This window comes from Medicago sativa, chromosome 5, assembly GCF_051527215.1.
Source record: "Medicago sativa cultivar Bolivia chromosome 5, Bolivia_mono, whole genome shotgun sequence".
NCBI lineage: Eukaryota > Viridiplantae > Streptophyta > Magnoliopsida > Fabales > Fabaceae > Medicago > Medicago sativa.
The window spans coordinates 21,966,703-21,978,961 of record NC_140753.1 but is presented as its reverse complement, the minus strand read 5'-3'; the positions used below and the strand labels follow the sequence as shown (position 1 = coordinate 21,978,961).

General features: G+C 36.3%; 2 protein-coding genes and 1 pseudogene across 2 annotated transcripts; 2 read left to right on the top strand and 1 right to left on the bottom strand.

The window, feature by feature from the left end:
* The first annotated feature begins 1,488 nt into the window (after positions 1-1,488).
* LOC146921018 (uncharacterized) lies at positions 1,489-2,754 on the top strand (annotated as a pseudogene).
* Positions 2,755-4,646: 1,892 nt separating this feature from the next.
* Positions 4,647-4,976, top strand: LOC146921017 (uncharacterized). The gene has a single exon (XM_085711230.1). The coding sequence runs from the start codon at positions 4,647-4,649 to the stop codon at positions 4,974-4,976; it is 330 nt and encodes a 109-aa protein (XP_085567356.1).
* Positions 4,977-5,514: 538 nt separating this feature from the next.
* On the bottom strand, positions 5,515-9,924 carry LOC146921016 (uncharacterized). The gene is made up of 3 exons (XM_085710757.1): positions 7,320-9,924; positions 6,769-7,226; positions 5,515-6,679 (listed from the first exon to the last, which is right to left on the bottom strand). The coding sequence occupies exons 1-3, from the start codon at positions 9,300-9,302 to the stop codon at positions 5,887-5,889; spliced, it is 3,234 nt and encodes a 1,077-aa protein (XP_085566883.1). The 5' UTR covers positions 9,303-9,924; the 3' UTR covers positions 5,515-5,886.
* Between the last annotated feature and the right edge of the window lie 2,335 nt (positions 9,925-12,259).

The window sequence follows — 12,259 nt, the reverse complement described above, 5'->3', positions numbered from 1 at the left end:
ATGTTGTCTTGAGGACGAAGAAGAAGAGCTTGACTCGAGGACGAGTCTCTTCACACCTGGGGAGAATGATAGAGAATGATGAAAAATAATATGGAAGTCTCAAGAATAATAAAGAATAATGTGGAAGTCTCTAGAACACCAAAGAATGATAGGGAAGTCTCTAGAATACTAAAGAATAATGTGGAAGTCTCTGAAACACTAAAGAATAGTATGAAAGTCTCTAGAAAACTAAAGAATAATCAAGAAGCTACTAGACACTCTCCTAAATAAAATAAATTAAGCAATAGGGAAATCTTAATAATGATTAAAAAGTAAATTTATTTCATTGTCCTTGCAAAGGAGTATGAAAAAAAGCTTTAAGTTTGGTTAAAACTAAAATCATTAAATTCCAGTCACGAAACTCATTTTCATTTCAATAATCATTAACATCTAGTTTGGTCTTTGTAAAAAAAAAATTAGTTTGGTCAAAAAATAAAATCATTAACATCCAGTCAATAGAACACATCAATTGTTTTTAAAATTATTTGATTGTGTAGGATTTTTTAAACCTGCTAACAAATTTATTTAGTATCGCTTTCGTCTTTTTTCTGTAAACCATCTGGTTCCCAATAGAAAGGAGCCATGGTAATTTCGAGTTCGGCTGGATGATAAGTAAAGTCTTGTATAAAAAATGTTCCATCCAAGAATCAAACTAAGATTTTTCTTAACAATTCATCACTAGTTGAAATTTAAAATTCTTACTTTCACACCCCCCCCCCCCCCTCTCTCTCTCACTCTCACTCTCTCTCACCCACACACACACACACACACACACACACACGCATCATCATCATCTTTATTGAGTTTTACTTTAATCGACTTCTTTTAAACTGTACATTGAACCAAACGGTAAGGCGAAATCCGTTGGCTTAGGGACAAAAGGAAATGTAGAGAAAATAGAGAAACTCTTTAATATTCTCAAATAAAAGTTTATATTATTTGAATGCTTCAATGCTGGAGTATGCCTAGACACTTGGTGGTGAGTCTTATTTATTTATACTACTCTAGGAAGGCTCTACATTACAAACATGAAATATCTAGAAACATCGATTACAAAGAAAAGTCTAGAGACATGGATACTATAGTTCATAAGACTAAAAGGATCTAGAAAAATTAAGATTTCCCTATTGCTTTTTAATCATTAATTTATTTTTTATAAAAAAATTAAGTTTGGTCAAAAAATATAATCATTAACTTCAAGTCACAAAACTCATTTTAATTTTACTAATAATAAACTTTCAGTTTGGTCTTTAGTAAAAAAAACAAAATTTAGTCTGGTCAAAAAATAAAATAAAAAACATATATGTAAAAAAACACATCATACTAATATAAATTATTTTATTAAGAAACTAAATTATCGTACCAAATGACACCGGGGTGAATCGAAGTTAATGATTAACAAATAAAAGACCCGTGCGAACATTATGGTAATTATATTAAAAATAATAAATGAAAATCTTCGGTGGAAGATGGGTGGATCAATGGAAGGGCATCAACAAAATTGATTTGAAATTGGATGAAGGTGCACATGGGAAGTGACAACATTTGATAGACTGTGTGAACAAGTTACTAATGGTTTGTAAAAACATGTCGAGCCCTAAAAAGTTATCTCTCTTGTTTGAAGTTGGTAAGGAGTTTCCAAGGGTTGATAAAGGTTAAATGTTTTTGTTAACCCTGTGATTGAAGAACTAAACCTTGAACTTGAAAGAGTTGAGAAACCATTGGTGCTCCCTCATCAATTTTTCACTTTTGAAAAGATGACAAAGTTTCAACTTGGCATGCGGCAAGTCATAAAAATTCCTTCTACCATAAATTTTAAAAATCTTGTGACATTAACTTTGAAACATGTTCCCAAATAGTTACTGTGCACAAGAATTTTTCATTAGTTCACCGTCGTTGAAGGAATTGGCCTTAATTGATTGTAATTATAAGAAAGTTGGTTCCCTCAAAATTGTTTGTGAGTTACTTCAAATGTTGTTTATTGTGGAGTGGACATATGAAGATGACGATCATAACGGCGATATCGAGGGAGAAGCAGAAGATATTGAGAAGAAAAATGGTGTCTATGATCTTCAAGATACAGTTCAAGATCTAAATAACAATCATGGCGAAATATGGTTCCTTTCACCTAAATTGCTAGCATTCTCGTATGTTGGTGACCTCATAAATGACTATTCCTTGTTTTACACAACTTCAACAATCGATGAAGATATTGAGATTTATCCAGAAGAAGAGAATAATCCTTTGCATAGTGGTTATTTTGTGTAAAACAAGGAATAATCATTTATGAGGTCACCAACATACGAGAATGCTAGCAATTTAGGTGCAAGAAACCCTATTTCCCCATGATCGTGATTTAGATCTTGAACTGTATCTTGAACATTAGACATTTTTCTTCTCAATATCTTATTCTTCTCTCGCGATATTTTCGTTATGATCATCACCTTCATATGTCCACTCCTCAATAAACAACCTTTGAAGTAACTCACAAACAATTGTGTGGGAACCAACTTTCTTCCAATTACAATCAATTAAGTTCAATTCCTTCAACGACCATAAACCCATGAAAAACTCTTGTGCACAGTAACTATTAGGGAATATAGCATGTTTCAAAGTTAATGTCACAAGATTTTTAAAATTTATGGTAGAAGGAATTTTTATGACATGCTGTATGCTAAGTTGAAACTTTGTCAATTTTTCAGAAGTAAAATTTGATGAGGGAGCACTAATGGTTTCTCAAGTCTTTCAAGTTCTTCAATCATAGGGTTAACAAAAACATTTAACCATTTATTAACCCTTGGAAACTCCTTACCAACATCAAATAAGAGAGATAACTTTTTAAGGCTTAACCTGTTTTTACATAACATTAGTAACTTGTCCACAAAGTCTATGAAATGTTGTCTCTTCTCAGGTGCAGCTTCATCCAATTTCAAATCAATTTCGTTGATGCCCTTCCATTGATCCACCCATCTTTTGGATAAAACACTTGTTGCAACAGCTTCTTATGTTGGAAGATCTTTTATAGAATCTCATCATACAAATCACATAATTTCATAATGCTTTCACTTTTTCCGTGCCCCTTATGATGCTTTTGGCTCTTGTTGTTATTGATAGAAGAACTTGCATCCATCCCTTTAATAGATTAATTCCTTGTATATTTATACACGTTAGATGCAAAATATTAAGGGAAAGACAATAACCACAATAAACCAAATTTACCATACAACTGATGTATAAAATTTAAAAAAAAATAATCTTTTTTTTACTTTTTAAAATCATGTCATTAAAAAAACCATAAAACTAGATTGTCGGTGAACTCCTTTTGCATGGTTTCTGTCAATATTATTCATTAGATTACTCTAACGGTTAAAAGTGTTGCTATCAACTTTTGGATTAACCCACTTGTTCCTTATTCAAATTTATTGACAAATCTAAAACTAACAATAATAAATACGATTTATTTCAAAAAAAAATGTATATACCCATATGGATTGAGTAAAAAAAAGAGTGATGTTTTATTGACACCCTTTTTCTCCATACCTCTAATATAGCACCCTAGGGGCATTTATGTAATTTCACCTCACCACATATCTCTCTCTCTCTCTCTCTCTCTCTCTCTCTCTCTCTCTCTCTCTCTCTCTCTCTCCCACAAACCATACCCTCCACACTCCCTTACCACCGCCGCCGTCGTCGTTCTCCTACTTCGTTCCTCATTCTAAGATCCTATGTTCTCTTCCATCATCCCTCGTTCTGAGACCCGTCGTTCTCCTCCTTGATCCTCCTTTTTCACACCAGTCTTTCTCCTCCTTCGTCTGCTGTTCCCAGATCTAGAGGAAAAAAAAGCAGATGATTTTAGATAGAGGGAGAGATAGAGAGCGAGACAGGGAGAGAGAGAGATAGTGCAGCGATGAGATAAAGAGTGAGAGGAATTCGATGATCGATGAAAGAAATATTATGTCAACGGCGGTGAGGGCGGCAACGACGAGGCCGAGGAGGTGGGTGGGTGGTCGGAGAATAAAGTGGAAAGAAGGGAGAGGGAGAGAAAAGGCAGTGTGAGATAAAGAACTGAACTGATATAACTCATAATTCTGGTGATTTGATGGTGGTGGTGGTGATGAGGTGGGTGGCGAGTTCCAGTGGTGAGGAGAGAGAAGTTAGAGAAAGAGAGCACCGATGTGAGAGAGAGAAGGGGCATGAAAAAAAATTTGAGCTGGCATTGTTTGGATTTTTTTTTTGGCTTATTAGAGTATTTGGTCCCTTAAGTTAATTGTTATTTTCATTTTGGTCCCATATTTAATAAACATGTCGAATTAGTCCCTCAATTTTTGCTCCGTTTGCCAAAAAAATCCATTCTGTCAAATCTTTTATTTCCCGTTAGTTTTAGTACACGTGGCTAATCCTATGTGGCAGGTATAAAAGCTTATAAACTGCAGAAACCCAAAATTAGGGTTTTTCTCATCTTCAACCAAGCCTTCTTTCTCATCTTTCTCTCCAATACCATCTTCGAATCCACCCTTCTTCGAATTCGAATCCCTAATCTTCTTCATTGTCGTCCTTCTTCATCGTTGTTCTTACTCAAAAAAATTGATTCTGTACGAATCTGAGAGATGTCGAAACAAATGGGACAATCAATTGGTTCAGTGGGTTTGAGTCTGAGAAGAAGAACAGTTGCTGAATGTAGGTGTGGTGAAGAAACCTTGATTCGCACTATAACGGATAACACGAATCTAAATTGTGGGAAAAGGTTTTGGGGATGCAAAAACTACAAGAATCAATGGGATAAAGGCTGTAGCTTTTTCAAATTGTTGGATGAAGAGGTTACTGATGATAGGGATCTGTTGATTTCAAAGCTGCAGAAAAAACAAGTCAAGTTGAAGAAAACAAGATCATGGTTGAAGATGTCTTTGATTTTTGGGCTTGGAAGTTTTGGAGTTTGAGTTTGCCTGGTCTTAGGGACAATATTGATCTGCAAGTGTAGTGGCTCGTGGAATAATTTGTATTTGAAATAGTTTTGTTGTAATAGTTGTTTAGAATGAATGAATTTGTAATGTTGGATTGTAATGTATGTCAGTTTGGAATGAATGAAATTGAAATGGCAGAATGAATGATTTTGTAATGCCTATTTTTAATGAATAAAGTTATGTTTGAGTAATCTATTGTAATGGTAGCACTGCAAAATTTGAATGAATGAAATGAAAAATAAAAAATTATGCATATAGTGTTTTGTAAATCTCTGCAAAAGTGATTAATGGACTAATTAGAAATGCAAAATTGTGCATGGTTCTGGTGTAGTTATGTGTCATACCCTGCACCGAAAATGCAGACATAGCAGAAAAATTGTGCATGGTTCTGGTGTAGTTATGGTTCTGGTTGCAAACCAAATTGCACAAATATGATTGCAAATGGTATACCTGTACAACCAATCTTATTTTGCAGACATAGCAGAATAATAGTACTAGTGATTGCAGACAAATGCTGGAATTGAACTTAATCATATTGCACATAAACTGTGATTGCACTTGGGCATTACATAAGCATTAGAGTTAGATTGTAGCTTACAACTTAGGCAGATACATCATAATAGGCATAATAAGTAAATTGTAGCTTGCACTTAGGCATTACATAACATGTATGCACTTGGACATTACATCAAAAAGACATCAAAATAGGTCTAATATGTAAATTGTAGCTTGCACTTAGGCATTACATAACATGTATGGCTGTATGCACTCAGGCATTACATCAAAAAGACATCAAAATAAGCATAGTGTTCCATCATTCCTACTGTTGGGTTGACACAGAACCCTCCACTCTAACAGAAATTTTCTTTTTCTTCCCATTTGAACCTTATGGCTGTGATGTGGACACTTTGTGGTTTTGCTTCCTCTTCCTTGGTTTTGTACCTCCTGTTCCAGCTTGTGCAGATTGTGTGGTAGCAGCACCTTGTGTAGTAGCAGCACCTTGAGCAGTGGGTGCACTTTGAGTAGACCTTTGAGCAGTAGTAGCAGTTTGAGTAGACCTTTGAGCAGTAGTAGCATACCTCCTTTGAGTAGACCTTTGAGTAGTAGTAGCAGTTTGAGCACTTTGAGCAGTAGGAGCAGTTTGAGCAGTATGATCAGTTTGTGCAGCTTGAGTAGTCACTGGAGCACTTTGACCTTGAGCATATGAGTTCTCAGATGGAGGTGGTGGAGGAGGGGGTGGGAGCTTGCAAGTGGACTTGTTATGTCCACTTTGCTTGCACCTGCTACACTTCATACCCCATCTAGCCCTCTTGAGTTGACCATCATCCTTCAACAATTCACCTGCCTCCTTGTTACTCTTTTTCTTTGGCCTGCCTGGTTGCCTTCTGATAGGTGGTGGCTGAAGGTCATTGTACTCAGTTCTGCGCCATAAGCTCTGGCCATTAGCAAGGTAGATGATTGGAGCATAGCAAGCTGCATACCTTTCCTTCTTGTAAATGTCAGGAACAAAATCATAAACATTGAGGTCTTGGTTCCTCATGCAGGCAATGGCATGACAACAGGGCAACCCTGTCAATAACCACTTCCTACAGTCACACTCCCACCTTTGGAGATTGACATGGTATTTGTAACCTGTTGAATACATATGTCTCACTTCAAAGTTAAACTCAGTGATGCGCCTATAGACATAAACATACAAAAAATACCATAAATCACAACCAGCCAGAAATTCAAATTTAAAAGGAGCATATATTACAAATTTCCATACCTAATCAGCCAGATATTAGTGTAGGCAGATTCTCTAGCAATCCTCTTCTTTATGTTGGGAAGCACATCATCCTTATACCTTTCAATTTTCCTCCTATTTGTTTCCCATTTTTCCATCAAATACACCCGGATATCTTCACACATAGTAACAATTAGCTTTCCTCTAGGAATGACAATTGTTGAGTTGAAAGCTTCTGACATATTGTTGACTAGAGTATCACAGTGTGAATTACCTGTGAACTTCCACTTACACCAATGCTTAGCAGGAATTAGCATAAGGTAATCATATGCAGGCTCACTATCAAGGAATGCATTCTCATAAGTTGCTTTTGCTGCCTTCCACATTAATTCCTTCAGCTTCATACCAGGAAATCTCTTTCTGAAGTTATTATAAAGGTGCCTAACACAAAATCTTTGTTCTACACCTGGAAGTAGTTCATCCATAGCAGGCAAGAGACCCTGTAAAACAGTTTAAGGAACAGATGTAAGCAAACAGAAAAAAATATTAAAAAAGAAATCAGCAAATAAAACACTAATAAAACACCATGTTACCTTTTGTTGATCACTTATAAATGTGCAGGTCTTGCATAATCTGGTTCCACCTAGGTCACTAATCAGCACTTCCAAAAACCACTTCCATGATTCCTTGCTTTCACCTTCAACCACAGCAAATGCTATTGGAAGCATCTGGTCATTTGGATCTCTTCCAATTGCAGCTAGCAACTGCCCACCATAGTAACCCTTCAAGAAGCATCCATCTAACCCAATAATAGTCCTACACTTAAAAAAACTATCTTTGCAGGCTTTCAAACAAATATACATCCTTTGGAAATGAGGACATAAAACTGCTCCAGGCCTCTCAAGATCTTCTTCAGTACCTTGATATGACATATCACTAACTCTCACAGTAGACTCAGGATTTGACTTCATCAGCTCATGTGTGTAATCATATATCCTAGTATATTGATCCCTAAATGAGCCATCCACCATATCAATTGCTTTTCCTCTAGCTCTGTAAGCCTTATTCATGTTTATCTCCAATCCCCATTTCTCAATGGTTCTATCCACAATAGTACTCAGCTTCAAACTTGGATCTTCTCTTACTCTACTGCTAAGCTTACCCCCCAACCAATCAGAATTCAACAACTTTACCTTATACACCCTACTGCAAGTGTGGAACCTTTGGATCTTTCTTAATTGCCAAGTTTCTTCTTTTGGAATCTTAGCACAATATGCCTCAAAATTGCAGTTACCTTTAGAGCCCTTACAGTTAACTCTCACCCTCTTCTTATCATTTTTCTTGAACTTTAGAGCCCTTCCAGAATGAATTGCATAGGTTCTAATTGCTTCCTGAAATGCCTTCTTAGAAACAAAGTATGTTCCAACTACCCATTCATAATCTTTCATGTTTTCAAGAAGCTTAAAAGTTTGGAATCTAACCCTAGGACCCCCATCTTCATCTTCAGATTCACAACCACTATCTAAATCATCACTATTATACTCTTCAACATCACTCAAACCAGGATCCCTCAATACACCAGATGGTCCACCTTTCTCAGTTCTGTTATTTCCCTCAGCTATCATATCTTCTTCAAACACAGGTTCATTAACTTTTTGTTGTTTCTTTGGTGGTCTTCCTCTCTTCTTCTTAGGCTTGCTGCCACTGACTTCTTTACCCTTCTTCTTTGACCTACTCTCAGCACCTTGTCTTGCTTCAGCTACAACTTCACTTCCTTGCTCTGCAACTTCCCTTTCACTCCTAACATCTGCAGCTACTTCTGCTGCAGCTACTTCTACTTCAGGCCTCCATTCATCAAACACTCTTTCCTCTTGACCTACTGCATCACCAAAACCATCTTCAACACAAACTTCCTCTTCTGAGTCCCCAAAATCAGTATTCAGTGCATTATCTTCCCTTTCCTCACCTAACTCATCCACATAGTTATCCCTATATGCTGCATGCAACCCAAAATCAATAGGCCCAAAATCATTCCCTACACCAGAAGGCCCAGCTTCATTACTCCCCATATTTAAAGTTGTTGGCCCATTAAATATTCCTTCACCCTCCACAGTAGGCCCCATATTCTCCCTCAGATTCCCTCTTTCATCCACAAGGGTGGGCCCCACATTCCCATCATCATTGGTCCCATACTCCACCTCACCTTCCACTGCATTTCCCTCATTTTCCACAGCATTTATTCCCTCATTTTCTGCAATATCAGCTTCCACATTGGGCACCCCTTCCTCAAAGTACTCTTCCACATTAATACCCTCATTACCTTCCTCCTCAAAAACCTCTTCCACTTGTACTCCCACATTTCCTCCTACATTTCCTCCCATATTCTCTATAGGATACTCAATCAAAGGATTGAGTTCTCCCATTACAGGTTGATCCCCTACTGTATGTTCAACATACAGATGCACCCTACCATAAAACTCTGCAATATGCATCATCCTCCTACACCCAATGTCAGACCTTAATCTAATAAGGTCATCCACTAAATTAGGGTCATGGTACCAAAGTGACCTAATCATTGGGTAACCTAGCCTTTTTAAAGTTGATAAAATTGAGAAGTAAGCCCAATAATTTGGTTCACACTCTAGTACTGTTTCAGTACCATTGTAACCATTATGGTGAAAATCAACAAATTCCCCCCCATGGTGAACTACAAGCACAAACCTACCCTCCAACTGTTACAAAACCATAACATAACATATTTCAAAAAAACTATCCAGGAAAAAAACATCCAGAATCAAACATATCCCTAACTTAGGAATACAAAAAAAGGGTTTTTGTATTTGGGTTTTTTACAACATTTTTTGATTAAAAATGGTTATGTTTTCGATTAAAAAAGGGTTTTTTGATCAAAACCATAACCCTAAACCATAAACCACCCAGAAATACATAAACCCTAAACCAGTTTTGAAACCCTAAATTCGTAAATCAAAAGGATGTAATGAAACTAACCTCGTCGTTGTCGTTATCTTCAGAATCGTCATCAGGAGCAGCAGCCATGGGTGGATTAACAACGAATTCGTTTTCTCATTCTTCGATTATCATCTTCTCCCTCTCAACTTTTCGTCTCCCTCTCTCTATCTTTCTATTTTCAAAACAAGTCACTGTTTCTCTCTCTAGACCCGTTCTCAGCTTTTATACCTGCCACATAGGATTAGCCACGTGTACTGAAACTAACGGGAAATAAAAGATTTGACAGAATGGATTTTTTTGGCAAACAGAGCAAAATTTGAGGGACTAATTCGACATGTTTATTAAATATGGGACCAAAATGAAAATAACAATTAACTTAAGGGACCAAATACTCTAATAAGCCTTTTTTTTACAGGTGGAAGTGTGTATTAGGGTGGTATGCCACCTAAGGATGTACATGTATCACCACCTGTATAAAAAATCAAATGGGTTGTTGCTTTTCTAAAACATGTGACAAAATTTAATTGTGATCACTTTAACCCATGTTGCCAAATATCAGCCCAAATATTAATAAAATTAATCTAAAGGTTGAGATTTTTGCTCTTGGCTGGTAGATTATTAATCCAATGGTCGAGATTTTATTGGAGAGGATAGATGCGCAACAATTGAAAATCCAAGGAAAATAATAATTGAAGTTAATGGTTTAAGTATAATAATATGGTGAAATAGATATCAATAAATTTACTAAGATTTAGTAAGATAAAGCAACATTCTTAACTGTGTGGGGTCTTACTCTCTCAAAGATTTGATATATGTCCCTCTAGCTATCAATTGCAACCATTACAACAGAGTGTCAATGAGTTTCAGTGCTATAGAGAGAGGTACACTTACACTCGTAGGTTTACGTGTAGGTTCTAACTTTCTCAGAGGTATTTGAAACAATAACGAATAGGGTTCCTAAATTCACAGTGTCTTAAAGGTTCCCATGTTATTGAATCTTAGAAGTACATAGCATAGTCTCCCGCTCGGTAGTTCTACAAATGGTCAGTCCTATCAACGTCTACATTACCAAGGTGAAAGGAGAATGAAGTTATTGGGTTGATTTAAGTCATGAAGTCGCCTGTTTCCTTAATTAACAACTAGTTACTTCTCGATTCTGGCATATATGCATCAATATTAGGTATGCCACCTCCCTAAGTACCTTTCTCCCAGGGTTCTTCTCTCTTTCGGTGTGTTTCCCTAGTTACAAATTAACTACTTCTTGATTAGATAGATATACATCATTATTAGGTAATGTCACCTCCCTAAGTGCCTAAGTCAGGGTTATGCTTGAGAAGAGACAAATCTTACGCACTACAGTAAAACTAAATGGCAGACAATAAATAATTGAATAAAACGCTTTAAATTAAATAAATATTCAACAAACAGAATATAGGTTCATCTTAGAACCCTAGCCTAAAAATATTTAGTTACTCATTGTAACTAAAGACAAATTACAAAAGAAATAAAACATACCCTAGAGAAACTTGGAGTGAGGAGAGAGAAACTCCTCCCTGAAAGTTTCACGTGTTTGTCTTCTTCATTAACCACTTCATTCTGAATGATAAATTATGAATGAAAGGCTTAGTATTTATACGGAGAGTTTCCACTGAAGTTGGGCCTAAAAATCGGGCTTTTCCACTTAAAAGTAGCAAAAATCAGTTCTGGCCTGTTTTTAACAATGCTTGGGGCGCACAACCTCTCCTCGGGGTGCCTAGGTCATGCTCAGGGCGCCTAGGCTCTCCTCTGGGCATATGGATCATGCTCAGGGAGCCTGTGAGTGTGTTCCGGTGCATATATAAATCTATGTTTCTTCGTCCTTTTAAAAGTTTGCTTCCATATAAGATATCTTGGGACCTAAGAACAAAATTTCTCCATTTGTAATATTTTCTGAGACCTCTTGGAGCTTCATTCTTGATCTTCCCAAAGTCTTCAGATGTCTTGCTTTTCCAATTTGAATGATTTCTTCGTGAATTACACCAAAACACCCTAAAATTACTATGTTTTGGAAAAATAGAATTATAGACTCAAATATAGAAAACATTACAAATGTCACGAAGTCATTAGAAATTGCTCCAATACTCCTCTATTTTGGATGTAAAACCTACTGAAAATGACTGAAAAACATGCTAAGAATAACGTAAGATGACATGTCATCAATAGTCATATTAAATTTCTCATAAATATTATTTTTATTAATAGATTTAAACACTAATATATAACGATTTTAGATAGGTTGCCTATATAGTTAGAGATATGTATATATTCAGAAATTAAAATTAATAGCAACAATGCGTAGCACATATTCGAGTTAATACTGTAGTAAGGCTCAAGCTCCATAAATTACCGAGTTTTGGCGGAACAACTCATAAGTGTTAACCTATTCATAGTAACGTGGTATGAAGATTTGTATTAACAACGGTACCTTGGGTGTTGTGGGGGATTTAGCTTTCTATACCCTATGTTTGTCGACGAGTGTTGTAGTCCTTCGATATGAATTAACATCTTCACCTATAGCCACACC